Source organism: Molothrus ater, chromosome 12, assembly GCF_012460135.2.
Source record: "Molothrus ater isolate BHLD 08-10-18 breed brown headed cowbird chromosome 12, BPBGC_Mater_1.1, whole genome shotgun sequence".
In the NCBI taxonomy this organism is placed as follows: domain Eukaryota; kingdom Metazoa; phylum Chordata; class Aves; order Passeriformes; family Icteridae; genus Molothrus; species Molothrus ater.
Window position 1 is genome coordinate 2,099,913 of NC_050489.2, and position 23,014 is coordinate 2,122,926.

Below are 23,014 nucleotides of genomic sequence, written 5' to 3' on the forward strand. Positions count from 1 at the left end.
TCGGTCCCGCACGGTGCCCGCCCGCCTTTCCCTCATGGCCGCGGAGCCCAGGGGGTGCCGGTCCCGCACGGTGCCCGCCCGCCTTTCCCTCATGGCGGCGGAGCCGGGGTGGGCAGCGGCGGGCTCGGTCCCGCACAACGCTCCCCAGCCTTTCCCTCATGGCGGCGGAGGGGGCGGGCTGAGCGCTGAGGGCTGCGGCGGCAGGGGGCGCCCCGCGCGCGGCCATGGCCCCTCAGGTCTAGCCCGGCCGCGCAGGGAGCCGCGGGAGGGAAGGAGAGCGTTAGAGCCCCGGTGAGAACAGGCCGCTTTCCTCTAGCGGGCTCTCTCTTCCTATAGAAACATTGCTCCATCGGGCCTGAGCTCTGCAGGCAGCGGGTGAAGCACGGCGGAGGTGCCAGAGCAGGCAGGCTCAGCCCGCAGCGCCCAGCCCTGACAGTGAAGCTGCCCGGCAAAGATGGGCACTGAGGGCTTCCAGCCCACACCACGCAGTCACCATTGGGGCCATGAGAACCAAAGTGTCCTTTTAATGCTTGTGTCTTACCTTTATTAAAGGTGTTACAGAACAATAGCCAGAGCATGCCAATTTGCTAGCAAGGAGGTTAACAGTAGTAGAGAACAAAAAAGAGGATAAACAACATATTGACAACAGGTTTCTCTATTTCTTTCACTGTTGTTGTCAGAGAGTGATGCTGATTAAACAGTGAGAAATTGCCCCTGGAGGATACCAAAACCATTTGTTCTCCAAGTGATCCCAAGCTTTTGCTTCACAAACTCTGGAAAACTGTTTGGAAAAGTTAAGATACCACTGTCTCTTCAGGAACCTTCTTCCTTTTTGGATAGCTGTCCACATAGCTTACAGACAAAACAGGAAATCTTTTACCAAACATCAGTAAACTTGGATTTTCACAGTAGCACTGGGGGGGAAAAAAAAGTCTGTATCTTGCTCAAAAGGGATGAAATGTAACTGAACAACCTACAGCTGTAGGTCTGATTCTTTAAACACATTCTAGTTTCCAGCTTAGAGTAGAACCAGTCCAAAAAGACAGAAGTCGGCTCACTTGGCTTCAGAGGACCTTACACAGTGAGTGAGGCAAATGTTACTAGGGCTGCACTTCAAAAATAGAGTGAAGAAGTTTTACTCATCCACCATACCATTTATTTTCTAGTATCAGTAGGTGACCATCTTTAAGGAAGTTGAGGGATAAGAATCGAGGAATATACCAGCTGCACTTTACAGATTAACAGCCACAGAAATAGAAAGCAACTATACAATCTCAGGGTTTCACAGAACTAGTTTCATTTGTAACACTTGACGCAACAAGATTAACTGCAACAAGTGAAGAGAGCTACATCTGTAAAGTGCTATTTTTGTTAAAAGTGGCTAAAAAAAGCACATCTACAACAGATTTGGGTACTCGGTGGTGAGATTGTCGATGTCCTCTAAGTGTTTCATTTCAAGCTCTGTGTTTTTTGATGAAATTGATGAGCCCATTTGTTGAGCTATCATGAGATGTCACTGGAGCATCTGACTCCAGTTCAGGCTCAATTTTCTTGGCAAGTTGTTTTCCAAGCTCAACTCTGCATTTATAAAAGCAGGAGAAGAAAGAAAAAGCAATGTTAGTGCTAAAAACTTACAGTATTTACTATAAGCCATTGATATTAAAAATAGAAGCCAGTAAAAAGTAACCTCCCAGTGAACAATCTGATGTTTTATCCCTCAAAAATTACTCTTGAAGTATTTAACTCAGTGCCATCCATGAAAAACTGGAGTTATCATTGTTCCTTAGCTGAGCAGACAGCTCAAATTACAGGATGTCTAAGTGAATATTCTGTTTTCAGAGTCAAGCAGAATCTTTTCACCTCGGTAGTCACTTGTGTTATGCAGCCTGCCCCAGTGCAGAGTGCACTCAGCTGGCTCCTGTTCACTGTTAAACAGGACAGTGCTCAGAACACTGATTTGTGTCACCCAAACAATGCCCAGCTGAGCTAGAGCCTGGAAGCACCCCCAGCACCTATCCAGGAGTTACAGCCCCACTGTCTAAGAATCTAGGATATTCCAACAGCTGCAAGAAACAAGGCTGGTTCTACAGCATCCCCACCTTGCAGTTTTGGATGCCATTCTGGAATTTCATGTGTGGCAGTAAAAGCTGTATTTATTCCTACCACACTCCTGACCTCAGAGTTTATAGCAGGCATCAGCTTGTACTAGACACAGTCTGCCATTTTCATGTTCTGCTACAGTATTTGGTTATAGAACAAGCTGTGGTAGCACAGCACCAAACAATGCATACAAAGATGAAGGCAGCTTAGTGTAAACTGATATTCTACACCTGTGGAGCAAATGTGCTCTTCAGAACAACCCCTCACAGCACAGGCAGGCTGCACCTGAAAAATCTTATTTCCCAATCCCTCTACCTAAGCCATACAGTATGTTTACAGGTCATATTACAGATGAAAGAACCCGATTAACTCCTGCCTGAATTTTTCAGTGACACAGTGACAGAATCCCCCAAGCTGCTGTTGCACACATGGAGCTCCAGCACAGCCCTCTGTCACAGATGCAGCCTGCATGAAACCAAGGGCTGCTGCATACAAAGACCTCTGCCAGAAATGCTGTCTCTCCAGCACAGGAAAATTAAGAGGTAATCAATCTTTTGCTCATCAGATGCCACTCAAACTGCCTACTAATCTAGAGGTAAAATAATTCTTTTTTCCATGCTATAGGGAAAACATTTCCTTTCCTAATTCTCAGAGCATGTGTTCAGCCTTCTTGACTGTTTTCCTCACTACTGCATCTTTTTTACATTCATAGTATTTTTCTAAATTCAACAGAGGTCCTTAGCCAGAATTGTTATCTACAAGTCATTATGCATTATAGCATGGTAACCTATCCCCAGAAAATCTGTTTTCATTTGTAACTATCCCATAATCATGTGCTCCAAGTATAAAACCCTTTTGATGGTCTTTTCTCTAACTCATGATAGATTCAAGAATCTGTCAAGAAGTATACAAGAAACAAACCAAGGAAACTTACCCCCACTGGTCATAACTGTTAATGTCCCAGACAACTCCTTGAACAAATATCTTGTGTTCATACATGGCTATAAGCAGAAAGAGATTTATCAATAAACTCGATCACAAAGTCTTCATTAGAATTCACAGATGAGAAATGTATTTACTTACCAATGATGGCTCCCAGGGTGAAGGGGTTGAGTTTTGTAAACATGATGGAATTGGTTGGCCGATTTCCCTCAAAGACCTTTCAAAACAAGAGATACATTGTCACCCAGTATGTTGTAAAAAGTACATCAGAAACTTGCAGGTTTTGTCTTCGTTGGAGTCCACACTGGACTATTTGCATTAGCAGCAAATACCAAGTTCTGAAAGCTTTAAAGGCCTTCAACCATAAAATTGTACAATTCCCATGTTTTTTTACAAACACAATGGAAAATATGTCCCAAGCACCATTGCTGGCCACTGTGGCCTACAAGAAGTAACCCAAGAGTCACTGGGCTGAGATAGCCCACATTCCCTGGAGCACCTCCAAGGCCTCAGAGCCACAGCGTGCTCACAGCCTGCTCCCAGTGCCCTGCCAAGGTGCCATCAGTGCCACCCCATCCAGGCTGCCCTGTCACCCCCAGCACAGCCCCCCGGGCACCTTGTGGGGAAGGAGCTTCTCCAGAGCGTCCCCGCTCAGCCCGGCCGCCTGCAGCTCCTTGCGCGCCTCCTCAGGAGTCTTCCCTTTCATCAGGGCCTCCGTCTGAGCCAGGAAGTTGGCCAAAAGGATCTAGCAGGTAGAAAGAAACACCAGTTACTGTTTGCATAGCTGGAATACTGGTACCTGGTGCTTGAGCCCATACCAAGACCTAGTCTAGACTTCCCAGTCCGTTTTAGCACTGTGGCAGTACAAGATGTAACAGTTTTAACACTGGCAGTAAAAAATGTATCAGTTTTAGCTACTGCTTCTTACCTCAGAGTGCCAGGGGACTCAGTTACTATTAACACATGTGCTAAAGTCCATGCATCCAAAGATAACCAGGACAGTTCTGCAGAATCCTGCTCCTGCTGAAGCGGGCAGCCAGTGTCCCAAAGGCACCAGAGGAGCCTGGACTTCACACAGCCCTTTCACCCAGTATAATCTATGATTTTATCTCATTCTACACCATCTCATGGAGAGCCAGGTACTAGGATTAGTCAAAAGTAACCCAGCTAAGATGTATTTGGTTATCTGTATGCAGGAAAATCCCCACAGTTTACCATACACCAATCCCTACCAATGCAGTGCAAGGTTCCAACTTATTGCTCCCTATCTAATGTTAGACAGCAATTTGTGGTTTTATTTTACCTGAAGACACAGTAAGTCTTTTACAGCCAAATGAAACCTTTTTTCCCTCTTCTTTTGTGAATTCATACTTCCAATTTTCACCTATATTTGGTCTTACTTGACAAAAAGATTACTATTACACAATACAAAGAGCACTTGTAATCTGAAATCATGACAAGAGTGAAATTTAGTGACTGAAGATTCTTTTTGTGAAGTATGCAGAAAATAGTTAACCTGAACAGGTTTCCCCCTTGGAAGTTAAGAAAAATCTTAGTTCATTGAAAATCCTTAGTCAGATGATAAACTAAAAACTGGACAGGTTATGAAGATCTGTGTAGAAGGCCATCAACCCAGCCATACCATTACATTCACCAAATTTTGTTCTAGAATTTAATTCTTGAAAGCTTCCTCAGAGATGGTGCCACATCAGGTCTGAGAATTTGCTTCTTCCTACCCTCCAAGAACTACATTCTGTAAAATTCTTCAAGGAATTTTAAACACTTAATTGCTCACTCAACTCTTTCCAGCTTCAGTAGGCCCACAGGAAACACCACTGAGCTGCCACTGCAATTCCTTCAAGAATAAACATACCACTGCATTACATATTACCTATAAATGGCAATTATAATCTAGGTACTTTTAAATCTGTTGTGAATGTTGACAGAGCTTTTGTGTATAGTTTCAAAGGGGCAGTTAGAAATATCACATACTGCAATACCAAGTAAGCCTCAGTGCCTTGAGCCACAAGAAATGTGGTGCCCTGACAAAGAACTCACCTTGTGATGCAAGCCATTTCTGATGGGGTGCTGGGTCTGCACTGGGATCAGGAAGTCACAGGGAATCATGCGAGTTCCTGTAAAAAAAAAACAGGTAAATAACTCTGCATCAGGTAAGTCTTAGAAAACCTTCACTTCTCACCCCATTTTCAGAGTTGCTGGAAGACTCAGTCATTTGTACAAGCTTTATAGAAGAGCATTATTATTTGCAGCAGGGGGAAGTAACAATACAGCTCAGGAGTTCCAGCTTTGTTTGACCTCCTTAGTGTAGTTAAAACCTGCATCTTGTAGCCTTCACAAGCTACTAATTAAAAACCCCACAGCAATGTGATGCTAGGTTAGACAGGGGTCCAACCTCTAAACAAGTGCAAACTCAGCAGCCTCCTGCAGTCATTCAGACTTGAATTCCAGAACAAGGTATTGACCAGTTTGCTCACCTTGGTGAATGAGCTGGTAGAAAGCATGCTGCCCATTGGTGCCAGGCTCTCCCCACACAATAGGGCCAGTGCTGTAGTCCACACGAGAGCCTTTCTTGGTAATGTATTTGCCATTAGACTCCATATCACCCTGAAGAAGGGAAGGGGAGGATCACTCAGTTTCCATATATACTTCAACTACAATAAACAGTGCTTGTTTATAGGAATTTTCTAAGCATGAGGGATAGAGCTGACTCATTTATGGACGTCAAGATAACAGACATATGAGGAAAAGGTCTTTAAGTGAGGAAATAAGCTGGTATCGATCCTGGCACCAGTCTCTCGAGGCAATTGAAGGCATGCATTAAGTGACTGCACTTTTATCTCCCTCATGCACTGAGGATGCTGAACCAGGGCAGAATGTTCTCTGCACTGGCTGCAAGCTGTGGCCAGCCCTACCTGCTGGAAGTAGGCAGCGAAGCGGTGCATGTACTGGTCATAGGGCAGCAGGGCGTGCGTCTCACAGCCGTAGCAGTTGATGTACCACACCCCCAGCATGGCCAGCAGAACAGGCACGTTCTTCTCCAGGGGGGCAGTGTGGAAGTGATTATCCTGCACCACACAAAGCAAAGTTACGCTTCTGACAAAGCAACTGCCATCCCTCCCAACTCCTACATTGTTTATAGTGTTGTGTTGATCCAGTGCAGGCTTCCCACAAACTGTCATTTTATCATCATTGATGAGGACGTGGGCAGCTGGACAATCAATGTGCCTTCCATTTCCTTACTAACAACTCTTTAAGAGGAACAATCTGAAATGGGCATCCAACACTCACCATCCAGTGGGCTCCTGCAAGCAGACTCTCAAAGTTGTCGAAACCTAACAATGGAAAGAAGTCAGTTTTTATTTACTATTACAACTCAAGCTTCATTTTTCCTATAGACACAACTGAGAAACAGTTTTGATTCCTTGTATGCAGCAAGGCTCCCAACTACTAATCAAGTTTAAAGCTGCACTCAGACTTCTCCTGATATTGCATCCCATAAGCCAGACATTCACTTATGCTTAAAGCCAGACTTCAGAGCAAGTCCAACTTCATGAAACATAATTCAAAAACCTTTGCCTAAAATCCCCAGGCAGAATGAGCAACTAGAAGGAAACCAGAGTCCTTTAATACAGAGCCTACTTTGAGGCCACATAGTTTTTAGCACATTTGAACACTTAATCACAGCCAATGGGAGACACATCTGCCAAAAAAACAGGGCAAGGCTAGCACAGCAGGGATTTCTGCACTGGTGTGAGGAGAAACAGCTCTAATAAGATACTCTCAAAGAAAAAGGCTACCCCTCCCTTCCCTGTTCTTGCTAACAACTCACCTGAGCTTCCTTTGCTTTTCAGTTATGGTATCTAAACCTCCACTCACTTTCCCAAATGAATAGTTTCAAGGCTAATCTTTCTTGAAAAAACAGAAATCCTGATTCATACATAGCAATTGGGAGGTGAAGTGTTTGGACTCAAAGCAGCAGCTCTACCTGTGGTCAGAGGCCAGCTGTGCCAGTTGAGGGGCCTAAGAGAAAGAAGTGGAGATAGGCTGGCATGTCAGCAGTCAGCACCAAATCTGCCTGACAGCAGCAGTGAACAGTTTATTGCAGATGAAACAGTAAGTGCCTGACTTGTTTATTTTGCTCTTATAATAGGTTTTTCTACACATGAAAACTCCTATTCATATAATTCCAAAAAACATCAAACCCAATGTTATTCTTCTAATCCCAGTCTAAGGGAATTCTAGCTTTTGCCTAGAAAAATAAATGACATTATAGTTTCAGACTTTAAACATCTGAAAGCAGTGAAGAGGGAACAAATGTAATCATCAGGCCCTATAGCCTAGACAAAGTACTGGAAGCAAAAGGAATTAATAGCAGAAGGACATTGTTAACAATGCTAAACAGAGCTCATATGCAGAACCAGAGACAGGATTTTGGTGTTAGTGTGTGCATACTCACAGATACTAAATACTCTGCTTCAGGTTTAGCAGTGTCAGATTCAAGGTCTGATTTTCAACCCTGCTACAGCTTTACATAAATCAGGCACTTTTGGCTTTGTGACTAAAGCAATGCAATTTGACTATTTGTCCCCAAATATGGGGTAAGTTCCAAAACCGTATTTGCAGTATTAAAATACCAACGTTTCCATTACATTCCAGATCATTTTTTAGCACCCACATATAGTATTTGCCCCAAATCTGATTCACAATCCACTATTGGTAATGCACTCCATAGTTACATTCCTGAAGCAAACAGGGCAATTCTTGGCACAGTGACATCCCAGGAACACCTACCAATATGCAGGGCAATGGAGAGACCAATGGCAGACCACAGGGAGTAGCGACCACCAACCCACTGCAAACAAGAAACAGCTGAGATGGAGAAGTGCAAGGCTTTTACATTCAAACTATTAGAAAACAGCAGTGTGTGCTTAGACTGTTCCCAGCAAAATCAATACTCCTTCTGGTGACAGTTCACTGTATATATTTGGCATAGTCAGGAGAACCTGCAGTCTGAAGTTATCCTACTTGTCCAATTTTTATAACATCTCTTAACTAAATAGCTTGATTCCAGTTAAGTTCCAAATCCTTAATTTGTTATATATAGCTTGTATAACTGCTTTCATAAAGTCACTCCTCTAAAGGGAAAGCCTGCTTCAGCAAAATTCTGACACTTGGGAAAGGTAACATTCCAAACAACTTCTGAACAGCAGCTTATTTGTCAGGCAATTAGTCAATGAGACATACCAACCTGTTTCTAATTAAGTATAAGGACCAAGACTAAGGGCAGTATACTTAAAATATGCATCTGCTACAAAATCTCCAATCAGGCTCCCATTTCTGATGTCTGACCTTTACCAGGCCTAGGTTATATACCATAGACACCAAGAGGCAAATGTCACAGCTTATAATAACTACTTGCATAGAGCAGTAAGTCAAGACTATCTCCTGTTACTCACAGCTGATTAGACAGCCAAAAACATGGAGGACTCCTCTTCAGACCTTTGACTGGAAAATTTTAACAGACTGGGAAAGAGTTGTCAATTTGCCTTTAGTCAGAGCTTTTCAGGTATTGAAGTGCACTGAATACAACTCCTATAATTTAGGAGCTGCTGTTTTAGAAACTGCTTTTGCAGTTTCAAGACATCTAGTTGGAATCATCTTACTTGCTTCAGAAAAAGCTAACAGTTCACATCTACCACATAATATCAGACATTTACTTACATCCCAAAACTCAAACATGTTCTCTGGGTCAATTCCAAAGTCTTTAACTTTAGGCTAAAATCAACATGAAAAAACACCATCAGTAAAACCAACAGCATAAAAAGCTTTATACCAAGCAAGCAAATGCAAGTTTGATATCTATTAAATAAACAATCCTACACTACATCTATTTTAAAAAAAGCATTGCATCCATCACAAAAATTACATTTTCATTTCCAGAAATAACTGTCACTACTCACTATTAAAAATCAAGGACATGCATTCATTTCCTGATGAATCTAAGTGGCCATAGAGTTAAAGCTGGACTGACACTCAGTTTACATTTACCAGAAGCATAATGTCAGTCCCTGACACCCTGCCAATGACTGCAGTGCTTTTCTAGTTACTGACAGTCTCTCTGCTTCATACTTTTGCATGAAGCACCACACAGTGTGCTCATCATAAGCATTTTCAAACTGCCTGCACTATTTCAGCTCTTACCTGGAGTTTGGAATAACATTTGCTTATGTAACTGCAGTCACACAACTTAGGCAATTAGAGGTAACACTCATTAATAACAAGTCATTCCAAGCACAAGAGCTCTTGATTTCAGATTTAAAACTCTAGCAGAAGAAGCACACATCTATAATCAAAGTCCAGTCTTAGTTCAGCTCAATACTTTAGAAGTGTTTCAGTTACTCTGAGTAGGAAAAAATAGGTTTCCATTCAGAAGGAATGCTAAAATTTGGAATTCAAGCATCTTAAAGGACAGAGTTCCTTGCTAGATTTTAAGGTAAGGCTGCCTTAAAGGTACATAGGAAAAATTAACTAGATTGACTATACTTACAGCATTGGTAGACAAGGCAACAAAATGCTTGGCCACAGCTGAAGGCTTAATAAAAATAAAAAAAATAGTTAGATCTACAATGTTAACTACTTTCATTTCTGGTTATAAAGCTGATCCGCTACCATTTAAACAAAATGCTGTTGACAATCATCAGTTGTTATTAATTTGAAATCATCTTATTCACATTCACTGTGGGATTTGGGAGCATACCCAAAGAGAACCCCCTCTGGGGCATTCCCACCAAAGCCTCCAGAGAGAGGCACAGCCTCTCCTTCAGTGTGTTCCCAGCCTGGACACCACCACCACAGCCCTGGAGCAGATGGAGCTCAATGTACACCCACCACCCTTCCAGCCAGGGGCAAAAAACCAAGACAATTGGAATTACTGATAAATGTCAAGCTCCAGAGGCACACTTCAGTCTTTTAGAAGGTGCTGTGATAAGGATGAGTTGTCTGAGTGTAAGGAGGAATTTCAGAGCCCAGCTTTCAAACTAAGTACAGCTACCCTGACTGGAGCAGGTCACTGCCCATCTTAATTACCTGAACAGGCACTATCTGCTTTATTACTTTAAGAGTTCAAAATAGGACAGAATGAGCCAAACACAAGGTTTCTATTCATAGCACAGCCATCTGCCATAGAAATGTCAGTGTATTGTTCCAACCATAGCTTCACCTCTAGTTTTTAAAGATTTGGCAATAATTTAAAGGTAGTACCACACACATTATTCTTGTTTTTTTCATTACTAGTAGTTCTAGCAAATTATTGGTTATCTCTAAGCAAACACTACATTCTATTACTTAACAGGCAAGATTTGGAGGAACAATGCAGGAGAACCATTTATAATGAAAAACTAGTGGGTATCACTTCAATTGGACAAAATAGCCTGTCATTACCAAAGCCCTGAAATGATCTAAGTACAAATGCATTTAGCATTGTATCAATGATCATTTGCTAAGCTGATGTTTGGGCTGTTACTGGCTCTGCTCCAAGGCACACAGAATGATTGGGAAGAAATTGCACAACAAGAACTGCTGCATTCTGTTACTTAGGCTTCCATCTCAGACTTACATCATTAGCAGCACGCAGGAACCACTCTTTGGCTGTTTCTGCATTGGTGATGGTTTCCTGTGTGGTGAAGGTCTGCACAGTGGAAAGCAAATAAGTAAAACTGTTCTTAACATGGAAACAACTTCAGGTTACTAAAGCATCACATGTCAGATAACTAGAGCAGAGTGATTCTAGATGTTCATAACACACAGCTGCTGCCAGATTACAGAAAAAAGCAAGCTTATGAATCCAGTAAACACTAATATTGCTAGATTTACCCATCTAGTTTTAAGCTAGTATGTATTTGAAATTGGAATAACTATTCCCCATCTCCTGCCTTCCCATTCCCCAAACTGTTTTGTAAAACCTTGAGACTAAAGTCCTCTACTTTAATTTTTTAGTAAAAGACTGAAGTTTTACTGTTCAACTAAAAAGAAACTAATTGAACATCTAAACAGGATAACCCAGCTGGACTGTCCTATTGTTCTTCAATTCCTACTTTTTCATGGATGAGCACTCATTTCTGCCAAGACTCTTGTCATAATTTTTCTTTTGCTGATTAGAGGAAAACATTTTCCTGCTTTATGAAGTGTGCACAGAAGTTCAGTCATGCAGTTTTGCAAGTATCTACAACCATTCTGATTTATTCAGCCATCAAAATTTAGCTTTAAGGGTGAACACTAGATTCATCCTACTCTCATCCATCTCCAGAAATACTTCATTATGAAACATAAGCCTGTTATGGAAAGAAAAAAATGCCATTCATCCTCTTCCAAACATATCCAATTAGCTAACTACAGTCTGGCAAACAAACTCAAGTGTTACTCTTTCAATCTGGCAGTTTTCTAAGCCTTTGAACCGTGATCCCTGGACTCAGTGATTGCAAGTGACCATCAGTATTACTTTGTGCAGTTTCCTTATTGCTCCATAAGCTGTTGCTCAGCTGCAGCAGTGCCAAGATAAGCTCGTGAGCACCGTGCAGAGCATGACCAGCACTGCACACACATTCACTTGCTGCAGATTGCCTCCATCAGCAGAAAGGTTCTACTGTGCTTGACAAACGAAGGCAACCCAGGTTACATAACCATGAAGTTTGTCTCCACCTCCTTCCTCTGCTCAGACAGAAGCATTCCTCAGAGGGAGAGGGCTGCTGGCAATTATTGCTTACAGAGTCAGCTCTTAGCAAGGCAAGACTTAAAGGCAGCTATTCAGTCTGCAGTCAGAAATAAGCTGCTGCTGCTTCATAAGATGACACCTATCTTTACCTCTAAGTAAAGCAGCTTAGCATTTATAGTGCTCAAGGAACTCAGCATTGAAGTTATTTAGGTGAAGGTATTGTGACTGCCCTATAAAATGGAGATTCTTAAAGTACACGCAATTCATTAATGCAAAAAAACAGCATTTAACAAGTACACTGTACATAAAATAAAGGATCAAAAGTCCTTTAGGAATGAAATAATATCCAGAACTTCAAAGAAATAACTACGTTGGATCCTCCATTCCACCTACAGAGAAGTGCAGGAAAATAAACTTTTGTGAATAAAGCTAAAACTTGCATTGACTGAGAAATAAACCCCAGACAACATGGAATTGTTCCTGTATCTTATTTAGGTTAAGTAATTCTCAGCATTTGACTTACAGATCCCCAAGTATTTCAGCAGCCAACACAACCTTGTACTGCAAGTTCAGAAAGAATCACAACAGGCCTGTTTAGAAAGAATCCACACTGGAAGCCCCTGGTCTGGATATTCCTGTGGACAGCCCTCCCTCCTGACTGAACTCTGTACAGCAGAACAGGCCAAGGCAGAGCTTGTGTCAGACATACCTTTGATGCAATGATGAAGAGAGTAGTGTCAGGTTTGAGTTCAGCCAGGGTTTTGGCTATATGAGTACCATCAATGTTGGATACAAACCAGACACGAGGGCCTCCCTTGGAATACGGTTTCAGGGCTTCAGTTACCATCAGAGGGCCCTGCATAGAAGCCACAATTAGATTTTATCCTCACTGGAAGCATGCACACAGAGATGGGCAGGGTGTATAGAAGTCAGGAGCTTACCAAGTCAGAGCCACCAATGCCAATATTGACCACATCAGTGATTGCCTTGCCAGTGTAGCCTTTCCATTCACCACCACGGACCCTCTGGGGCAAAAAAATTAACAAGAGACACAATGACCATTTTATACTTGCACTAAAGCTACTGATGCTAACCCAGGACCAGCAAACAGGCTTTGTTTTCAGGTATTGTTGTAGAAAGTTGCCAAATACAGCTTTCAAACCTCTAGACCTTAAGGCCTACACTCAGAGCCACCTTCTTAGCCAGACATTGTGCTATGCCTAAGATAGAAGCAAAACCACACTGAAACATCAAACACTTAATGCAGTTAAAACTCTCCCTCTACTGTGTGAACTGCTGTAGCATTTATAGTGTTTGCTAAGGCAAGAGACATCTATCCAAAAATGATAAAATCTTGGGCATTAAACTATGTGCAACAAATAGTTCAACCTGAAGCTGTTCTTCAAGTGTCTTTCATTAGAAAGAGCTTCACTAACTAAACTGGAAGACAGTATGAATAAAGCCACAGAGATAAGAGATTTATTGGCAAACCATTCTAAAAGCTTCTCTTGCAAGTTTGCTTTGCATTAGGATTTATTTCTGGGCTGCACCTTAACAGCACATGGTCTAAGTTCCTGCTCTATTCCTGTTCTTTAAGCATCACTGAAACAAAACAAAATTCCAAACATTAACTGAAACTCTACATTAAATTTTGTCCATCATCTACCACCTATGCATTCAATCTGTTCCAATCACAAAAGCAATCTTCCTGGTGTCATGAATACTTCCAAGTACATTCCCCAGTTCTAAAGCAATTTTTCTACATGGTGTTTAGTTATGCTGATTTTTGCTCTCCTTTGCTACATATGTTTAAACTTTTCATTTTTCCAAACAGAAAATCCATTTTACTAACAGCATTCCTGTACCCCATAGATGATGCTGCCATAGTCTTAAAATCCCATCTTCTAAGTCAACTGAAACCAGCATCTTTGTTAATATTTTTAAAGAAACTGCTTAACATGATTTTTATTTTGCAGAGAAGATACATCCACATGAAAGTGATATTCACATGTTCTGATAGTTGAAACCATAGAGCAAACAAGAGGATGGCACCAGTGAAAACTCTTGTTTTGCACTACCAAAACCTAAATCAGCTAGAAATTCTACAGTGCCAGACACCACAGAATTCCATGGCCATTCAAGTCTCACAGCATACGAAGAAAGTACCAAATCCACACCAACTGGTGCCAGTTATTGTGGTTTTGGCATTTATCATTAAGAATAGAACAGAATGCAAGCTCATTCTGCATAGAAGTATGAATTTGCAGTGAAACAGGGCATTACCACCTGGCTAAGACTCACAACAGCAACCAGGCAGGTCCAGGTCCTCACAGCCTTGTTTAAAATGCACTAAAACTACCCAGGTGGGTATTCTGCAAACAGAATAGAATTAAAGTAATTTGACCTAAACCCAGGAGATCCTTAAGAAACTATTTAAGTAGAGCATAATCAAATTGCAATTGAGCTGGGAACTCCTACCTCCCTCCTGATTTTACACAAATGTTAAGAGGCAGTTTCTACCTGGTGCAGCCAATTAGTTCAAAAATTAGCAAGAAATAAAGTAGTATTTGAATGGCACTTAATGATTTACAAGACTTCCAAAGTACACACGAGATTACTGCTGAAGGAACAAAATCTAGGGAGCCCATTAAAGAAAAACCCAACTAGAAACAGGGAGAGAAAAGTGGATCAATAAAATCAGCTCCAACTCCATGCTTGAGCCAGAACTATTGTAAACCTCAAAAAAGGACCCAATTCACATGAACCAGTCTACAATCCACATGTAAGAACCTGCTGGGTATAAAAGAAACACGTAAAAAATAAGCTGTGGTGGTACTATACCTGACAGAAGTGCTTCATTTTGTCCAACACTTTGTTGACTTCTGGAACAACATCTTTCCCATCCACAAGGATTGGCACATTGGAGCGGTTTCTCAGAGCAATGTGAAGCACAGCTCGGTTCTGAAACAAGGGGAGAAAACTGAGATGAGGCTCTCTCCAAGTTACACCCCAGGGCCTCAGATGCCTCATCCAGAGGGCAGTATAGTCATCAAGATTTAAAAACCCTTTAGATTAACTGGGATTAGGAGAGCAGTGTTTTCAGTGTGTGTGCATACACACATCAGTGGCTACCTCAATCCCCCTCTCACTCCACCGACCCAGTGGAAGGGGCTTACAACAGCACAGTATGCAAAGGAAGAGTTCACTTGGGAGAAAAGGCTCAAAATCCCTTTAAAAGTGCAGAATCCAGCAATATTCATGACCCAGTGATCTTTATTTTGGCATGCTTTAGGTATTGAAGAATGAAATTGTTTCTTATTGATGACAACACTAAAAAAATCAATTACAACAAGCAGCTGAAGTTATTTTCTCAGGCATCTTCTCAATTATCCTGAGTACTCCATTTAATATAGGAAGAAACATAATTTAAGCATTTGACAACAAAGAATACAATAGCCACATCCCTCTATCCACTGCCCACAATTAAATGCTGCCTGAACACTTGCACACCAAATATATTTAGTAGTTGTGCTATAAGAAAAAATCTCCTAGCATGCAGGATTTATGTTACTTCTCCACAGCTGCACATAAGTCAAAGCACCAAAATCTGCCCTGTGGTTTTAAGAGCTTAACAGTTTTAATCCAGAATGAAGGAATTAGTCAATACTAATGAACAAATTAAAAAATTAGTCTGCTCTACCTCATTGTTCCACAATGAGAGGCACTGTGAGACAAAGACAACACAGACAATATGAACTGCCAAGTTATGATTTAAATACCAAATGCTAATTCAAAAATCATTGAGCTTGTGGTTACTGACTTGGAATACAAAAACCCTCTTTCACTTGCTAATTAAAGTATACCCACTCAGATTTGGGGTGAACAGAGAAATTTTTTTGCAGCACTCAGCCATGGAATGGCATTTGGTAAGTACTGCTCACTATCAGGCTTGAAGGATGCTTTGTCTGATCATAACTTGACTGATCTCTATGGTTAAGCAGAAGTATTCCCCAAACACCATGCAGGCTATAGAGCCTGGCCCCATGATGAGTGCTCAGATGAGTTATCCTGTAATGCTCTTTGCACCATATCAAGCTCCAAGTTTTAACTCGTCTGGGACCAACACCTGGCAGTGACACACATGGGTGCACGATGAAGAACTTCCACATAAGCACACACCATGCAGCCAATGCCTGCAGCACCAAAACACAGACAAGTCTAAAATACTTCAGACAAAAATCCAAAGAATGTTCTAAAGCAGATCAAGAGTAGTGGACAAGTCAGTTCTTGCCATCAAGAAGCTCCCTCATGTCCAACTGCTTTAGGTTTATTCATGCTGTTTGACAGCATCCTGCTTAACACCTGACAGTTTCACATTGTCCACATGCTCCTATTCCAGAGCCAAACCAACCTGGTTTGATATTCTATACAAACAAAAATTAGGCAAACCCCATCTAAGTCAACTTCTGAACTGGAAGGAAGTAACTGAGGAACAGCCTGATAGAGGTGTTTCTAGACTTACAGGATACATGAAGTGGTATCAAGACAGCAGGAAAAGAGGGAGCTAGCAGCAGAAACACATCAGAGTTTGATATCGTGTTCAGGTGCTTTCTGTGCAAACTGTACCCTTCTGACACTTCAACTGCTACACCTGCTCTCAGTACACAATGAGGAACAACTCCATAATACAGTCAGAGATAGGCTAACCCTGTAATAATTTGTGTTCCATGAGGCTAGTGAAAGGCAGTATGAGACAAAACCTCCAGACAGATTTAAGACTCCTCACCCTCTTTCCCTGCTTTCTTTTCTCAGTAGCTACATCTGTGAAATGAAGGCATTAATACAGAAGGAACAGGAACCACTTCTCCAGTGAAACTGTATTTCTTTCTGTCTGTGCCTTTTCACAAACATGAATCATTCACAAACAATACAATGTCCAACTGCTGAGTTACTTTAAGCAAACAGCTTGTGCAATAGCTAAACCAGTCAATAGCCAACTCCAAGGAAACACTGGTTTCTCTGAATTTGCCTCAAACATACTAAGTAGACTTCATTTTTAATGCAGACTAATTAAACCCACTGTACCGTGGAGTTCCCAGTTTCCATCCTATTTTTAACATCAGAAAAGTACAGTTGGTTTTCTATATGTTTTAGTAAAGATTTAACCATAACTAGAGCCTTCAGATCTACAAAAGGAGGAAGGTACTCATCCTCTTACTGAAATACATGGCTAATTTCCTAAGACTGTTTATAGTCTCAACTGTTAATTGTACTGAAAAACAAGCAGCATCACAGTCCAAAAGAGAAGGTCTTACACAATCCTCCCTTCACACCCTTTAGGCAGTTTATTAAGCTTTATGAACACTAACACTAGGCAAAAGGCATGTAATGCAATACTCTGCTCCATGTCCTTTGCATGGTCTAATTCATCTTCCTCTCCACAAAACAGGGAAGAGAAAAAAAATACCACCAAAATCTCTAAAATAAGATGTACTGAAGGAAGGAGGTATTTTTAGTAAGAGCTGTAAAATTTTCTCTTGAAGTAGTGCAGCAAACATTCCAATCACTCAGGATTTCAATGAAGTATTTAAAGTTAAGTTTTTTCAGACTTTGCTTACACAGATGCATAAACATCCATAATAAGCACAAGTAAAGTGGAAAGAACCATGGACAGAAATAGCCTTACCTCAGTGAAGTTGATCTTCTCTCCACTAAACATGCGCTCTCTGGCACTTTCCACACCCCTTGACTTTGCCTGAGAAAGGTAAATATAGATTCCTCTTAAAATAGTGGAAGTCAACACATATTACAAAGGTCCAGCTACATTAAAGAGTGTGAACATTTAACACAACACAGGGAAACAAATTATGATGGATTAAAAGACTCACTAGATACTAGGTAAAAATAAATATTATTTTCCTTTTTCAAAGAACATTTTTATGCAAATATGCATTGAAAAATGGCTTTGTAACTCAAGGCTAGATGACAATGCAAGAATTTGAATCCTGCCAAGACTTGTAAACAGATGCCTTTTAACTTATATGTTAGCTAATGTTTATAAACAGTGCTAGAATAGTGAGTTACAGGTAAAAGTTATTTTGTTTATTAATGCAAGATTTTAAATAGTTACCAGTTCAATCAGCATTTTCATCACTTCTTCTGTAACAAGGTTCTTGGAGTAATCCAGCAAGATGTCCCCATGGTCAGTGTTCAGGGTCAAGCTGTCAAAAATCAACAGGTTGTTAAATTGCACATTCCTGAGGGGTGACTGTTCTAAGGATGACAATGGTAACTCTGCTGTAGATTACAAAAATAATGGGAATCCTAATTAGACTAAGTTAGTAAAGAAGAGTGACCAATTTGCCCAAAAAGTTTCATAAAATGACTGCTGTTTTTTTTGAAAATCATGTTTTCCCACAATCTGAATTACAGTGTCCACTTTCTGCTTGTGAAAACCCAAACACAATTAAGTATATTTGATGCATAGTTGGACAATCACATATTGTTTCCACTAGCATTCTCTAGCAATAATCAGCTTTTTCCTAATGTATTATCAGTAAAGAGCTTTTCACATTCTTCTGCTGCTGGAAAATTAAACTGTCTTCCTACAGGTCCTGTCATTCTTTCATACAGAGTCTTGAATAAGTCTAATTTAAAAATCTATACATCGTGAACAGAAACACTGCCAACTACTATGCAGAATTAAATCTCATTTGTGCATGGTTTAGTCTCACTACCCTCATTGATTCAGTGGAGGTCTCCAAACTATTTAACAAATTATCTGCAAGCTACAGTCTAACCCATCAGAATACAGGCACTTGAAGGTTCACATCTGAGAGGAAACACAGCAATGGTAGCCCAGCAGAAACCAAGTGAGCCCATTTGTATTTACTATCCTTGTATCTATATGATACAAGGTTCTGTAGTTCCTCTAATCCTTTACAATATTCTTTTGCCAATTTCTTCTTTGCAATAATTTCCAACCAAATCTATAAATTACTCTAACTGAAGAGCTGAATTCTGTAAGTCAGCCTTTGATAAAAGCACATCTCACTTTCCCTGTTGCTCCACACACACCCCACAGGAAATTGCAGCCATCTAAATTCTGTGTTTCTGCTCTGTTCATTGTGTCCCCTGCTGCTTCTTTCTCAATACCTGAGCACAGAAACATGCTCTGTTATTTTAGCCACCACATATGCCTGATATATATTCACAGGGACACACCACAGCATAATACACTCATAATACATAATACATACACTCATAACAATAAGAGTAAAAATTGCTCTTCATACATAACATGACAGGCAAGACTCTTCAAAGGAAGAATGGAGCTGAACTCACAATAACAGTAATAACCAGCAAGGTCTTATCATTTCAGTGGTTTCACTTACTGTTAACTTCATTAAACGTTCATTAACAGTAACATCCTTCTTATGGTCTTAAAGTATAAGCATGAATAAGGAAAGGAAGGTGTCTTCAAGCACAGTCTCAGAACCGTGTTTCTTTAATAAGTGAGGAAAAGCAGTGCCAGTGCTGCTGACCGCCCTTCTCCTCAGCAGGCTGCCAACAGCAATCCTGAAACCCTGACCCCCAGCACCAGGAGCCCTGAAATATGGCTACCTAGTGGAAGGACTGGTTTGGCTCACCTGCCACTACTGTTACTCAGATACAGCATGGAAAAAAAAAACCCAAGCCTTTGATATTTGATGCAATTTATTTAAAGACATCTCAGACTTGAAGACATTTCACTAATGATACAGCAAGACCATCAGCATACTAACAGGTCTTCAGTTTCGCTTCACTTCAGAGAAGCAGAACTCTTGGAAATCTCCTTCTACATTAAACAGCAGCTGATAGCCTCTCCAAGTGTTCTACTCCACAAAGAAAAGGATTTCATGTTTACTTGAGATGTCTTCCACCTAGAATTCATTACTTTACATATATGAACGAAAATCAATCTCACTAGACCAGAAGACAAAACCTCTCATGAAATTATGGCTGGATTCAAGCCACTGCTCATTTGAAGAAACTGCAGAAATGTGCTGCCCAAGACTTTTCAGGCAAAGCCAAATCAAGTAATGGCCACCAGATTTAAGTTGCCACACACAAGGTGGAGCACAGAGTGTACAGTGCAATCCTGTGGATCCATCCACCCTCTGTTCAAACAGAAGCCCCAAGCCCTGCAGCAGAGCTGTGCTCTCCCAAGCACCCACTGCAATGCAGCAGCTGGTGGTGGTGCTGCTCAGGGGGGACAAGAGCCTCGTCACGTAGGCCACAGCCACCTCCAAGTGATGCTGCCCTCAACCTGCAGCATCTCAGTGATTGCATCTCCCACCACATTCTCCAGTTGCACTTACTTTCCATTTACTCTTATCCTTGACAATGGACAAGCCAAGCAGCAGGAGGGTCATTCTAACACTGTGTCAGCACCCAGACATCCCTTACCTGCTGAGTATTGTGATGGCTGCATTATATCTCTTCTAACCCTTTCAAAACCAGCAGCTTTCAGTGAACAACCCACACTGATAAGAACTCCTGTTCCTATCAGGCCTTACCTCACCACCTTGGGTGGCAAAGAAGGCAAAGATCTCTTACAGGTGTGGCTACACTCCTTAGCAGGCAAACAGGACATACAAATGCTGAACTAGGAAAAAAAAGGAAGAAAGGATTTTTTGTATACATATTTGAGAGGATGCAGTCAGTGAGTGTAATGTTATTCCAATAATATTGAATAGATACTTGTACCCAGATTAAAATACTCAGATTAAAAACTATTCACACCAGTTCTGAAATTCCTCCAGAACCAGTATCAGGAAGCACTTTCACCTGGGTAGGTTTCTCTTTTCCTTCTAAAGGAAGGAAGTCAATGATTTTACAACAACATCTACCAGAACGAAAAGATATTCATAAACCTTAATTTCACATGAGGGAAGTTGCAAATGACACAGGAGCACGTGGCCAAACCTCCAGACTACAGTTTTCCACAGATATTAACTACCATCCTCCTGCTGATCTGGCTCAGAGCAGCCAGCACTGGCAAGAGTGAAGCTATCAGCTCAGCAATTGTGCTTTGCTATGAGGAAGTGCTCCTGGACTAGAATGAGATGGCTTTGCAGGAAATAGAACTGAAATAATTAAAAGAATGGATTAAGATAGATGAAGCAATCTTAAGATACTGCAACTGTTTACTTATGGGCAGCACAAAAGGACATGAATTAGAGGAGGTATTTGAAACAAAAAACCTCAGTAAAGACCATTTCACCAAAAAATACTGGAGATAAGGAAAACTTGCAATGGGAACTAAGTCTATTAGTGAGGATCCAGCAGATTTAATAGGACATTACTGATCAATTTCTTAAAAATAAAAAAAAAGTCCTGTTAAAAGGGCCAGGTGAAGCCAGTACTTGAAAAATTCAGCATAGTTTTCCCATCAATTCAAATAATATTTTATCTCACATACATATATACGCAGGACTTCATATACAATCTTTAATTACAATTTAAGAATTTTCTAATGAGCTCAAAAGGGGGAAAAAAAATCCCTTTACGCAGGACAGGAATGAAAAGCCTGATGCACGCAACAAGTCTTATCACAACACTCTAGAATGGAAGGTCGGTTTATCTCTATCACTCAGGCTCATCTTAAAACCCAAATCTGGGATGAATCTCATATTAGACTTTTCCGACTGCTGCTATAGTACAACAACGTAACCACACACGCGCCTTCTCAGCACGGCCTCCAGCAAACAGAAAATACGTGTTCTACTTTACAAGATGAAGGCGCTGAACGCTATCACGATGCCTCCACTTGTTACTTCCTCCCCTACGCGCTGCAAGGCATTTTCTGTAGCAGCGATGGCGTGAGGCGAGGGAGGGCTAAACCCCCTCACGGCTCCGCTGCCGCCACAGGGCAGGCTCGTACGGGCGCAGGGGGCTCCGGGGGATGCGCGGCCCCTCGCGATTTTATCGCGGAGCTTATCGTGACTAAGCACGGCGTGCGAGAGGCTGCGAGTGCCGCCCCACAGTGCGGCTGTGCGAGCGCAGCGGGCGCTGTGCTGCCCGGCACGTACCCTGCTGCAAGGATGAGTCAAGGGCAGGCGGCGCGGCCGCCCCCCGGGCGCTGCGAGCGGCTCCCCCGCCCCCGGCCCGGCCCCCCCGGCGCGTGTGCCCGGGCCGCCATCGGCCTCGCACGGCCCCGCCGTGGCGGACACGGCACCGCGGGCCGTGCGCCATCCGCTCCCCGCCGGGACTGCGCGGGGGGAGCGAGCGGAGCGGGGCCACGCCAGCCCTGCCCGCCAGGCCCGGCCGCGCCGCGCCCTCCGGGGCCGCGGCTCCCCGGGCCTCGTACGCGGCACCGCCCGGGCGCGGCAGCCCCAGGGCCCGCGGCCGCTGCCCCGCTCAGCCGTGGGGCCGCCCGGCCTCACCTGAACTTCTGGAAGCGATCCTTGTCGGCCTCGAAGAGCTGCCGCAGGACGAGCTTGGAGGAGTTGGCCTTGTGCCACTCCACCAGCTTCTTGAAATGGGGGTCGCCAGACAGCGCCATGTCCGCAGGATGAGCAGTCAAGGCGGGATGAACCGGGCAAGGCAGCAGAGCTCTTGCCGCCTCTTCCGCTTTTATAGCGGCGACGCGGCCTCCTGCGGCCGCCCCGCCCCGGCCGGGCCCGGCACGGCCCCGTCCCCGCCCTCCGCCGTGGGATTCCCTCCGTGCCGCGCCAGACGGGGAGGAGCGGCCGCGGGTCCCGGCGCGGGGGCGGCGGCGGGGACTGGAGCTGGAGCTGGAGCTGGAGCTGGAGCTGGAGCTGGAGCTGGAGCTGGAGCTGAGGCTGAGGCTGAGACTAAGACCGGGGCCGGGAGCTCCGGGGAACACGCAGCGCTCCCGGTTGTACCTCCCGTGTGAGGGAATCGCGGTGTCCCCGCCACCGCTCAGCGCCTCCCGGGGCCAGTGTCCGCCCGCGGCTGTGCGGGTGCACGGTGAAAACGCCGTCCCTGGTCGGGCTGGTTTTACCCCGGGCCGGGCCACGGCCCGTCCTGCGGCAGCGCTCGAAGGCGGCCTCAGCACCAGCTGGGACAGGGCTGGGACAGGGCTGGTGACAGCGGGGACAGGGCTGCGTGACACCCGCACCGCCGCAGCCGCGCACGCCGGGGCACCGGGTGCTGCCCTGGGTGCCGGACGCCTGCCCGTGTCCCCAGCTGCTGGACCCCTGCCCGTGTCCCCGGATCCCAGGCCGCTGCCCGTGT

The 23,014-nt window shown here is 43.2% G+C and overlaps 1 protein-coding gene across 1 annotated transcript; it reads right to left on the reverse strand.

The window, feature by feature from the left end:
• Positions 1-518: 518 nt before the first annotated feature.
• GPI (glucose-6-phosphate isomerase) lies at positions 519-22,418 on the reverse strand. Its single transcript, XM_036390257.2, has 18 exons — positions 22,201-22,418; positions 17,904-17,994; positions 17,460-17,528; positions 14,615-14,734; positions 12,715-12,798; positions 12,483-12,629; positions 10,679-10,750; positions 9,611-9,655; positions 8,785-8,838; positions 7,855-7,915; positions 6,352-6,395; positions 5,976-6,128; positions 5,538-5,667; positions 5,101-5,177; positions 3,659-3,787; positions 3,184-3,259; positions 3,035-3,101; positions 519-1,578 (listed from the first exon to the last, which is right to left on the reverse strand). Exons 1-18 carry the CDS (start codon positions 22,317-22,319, stop codon positions 1,455-1,457), a joined length of 1,662 nt encoding a protein of 553 aa, XP_036246150.1. The 5' UTR covers positions 22,320-22,418; the 3' UTR covers positions 519-1,454.
• Between the last annotated feature and the right edge of the window lie 596 nt (positions 22,419-23,014).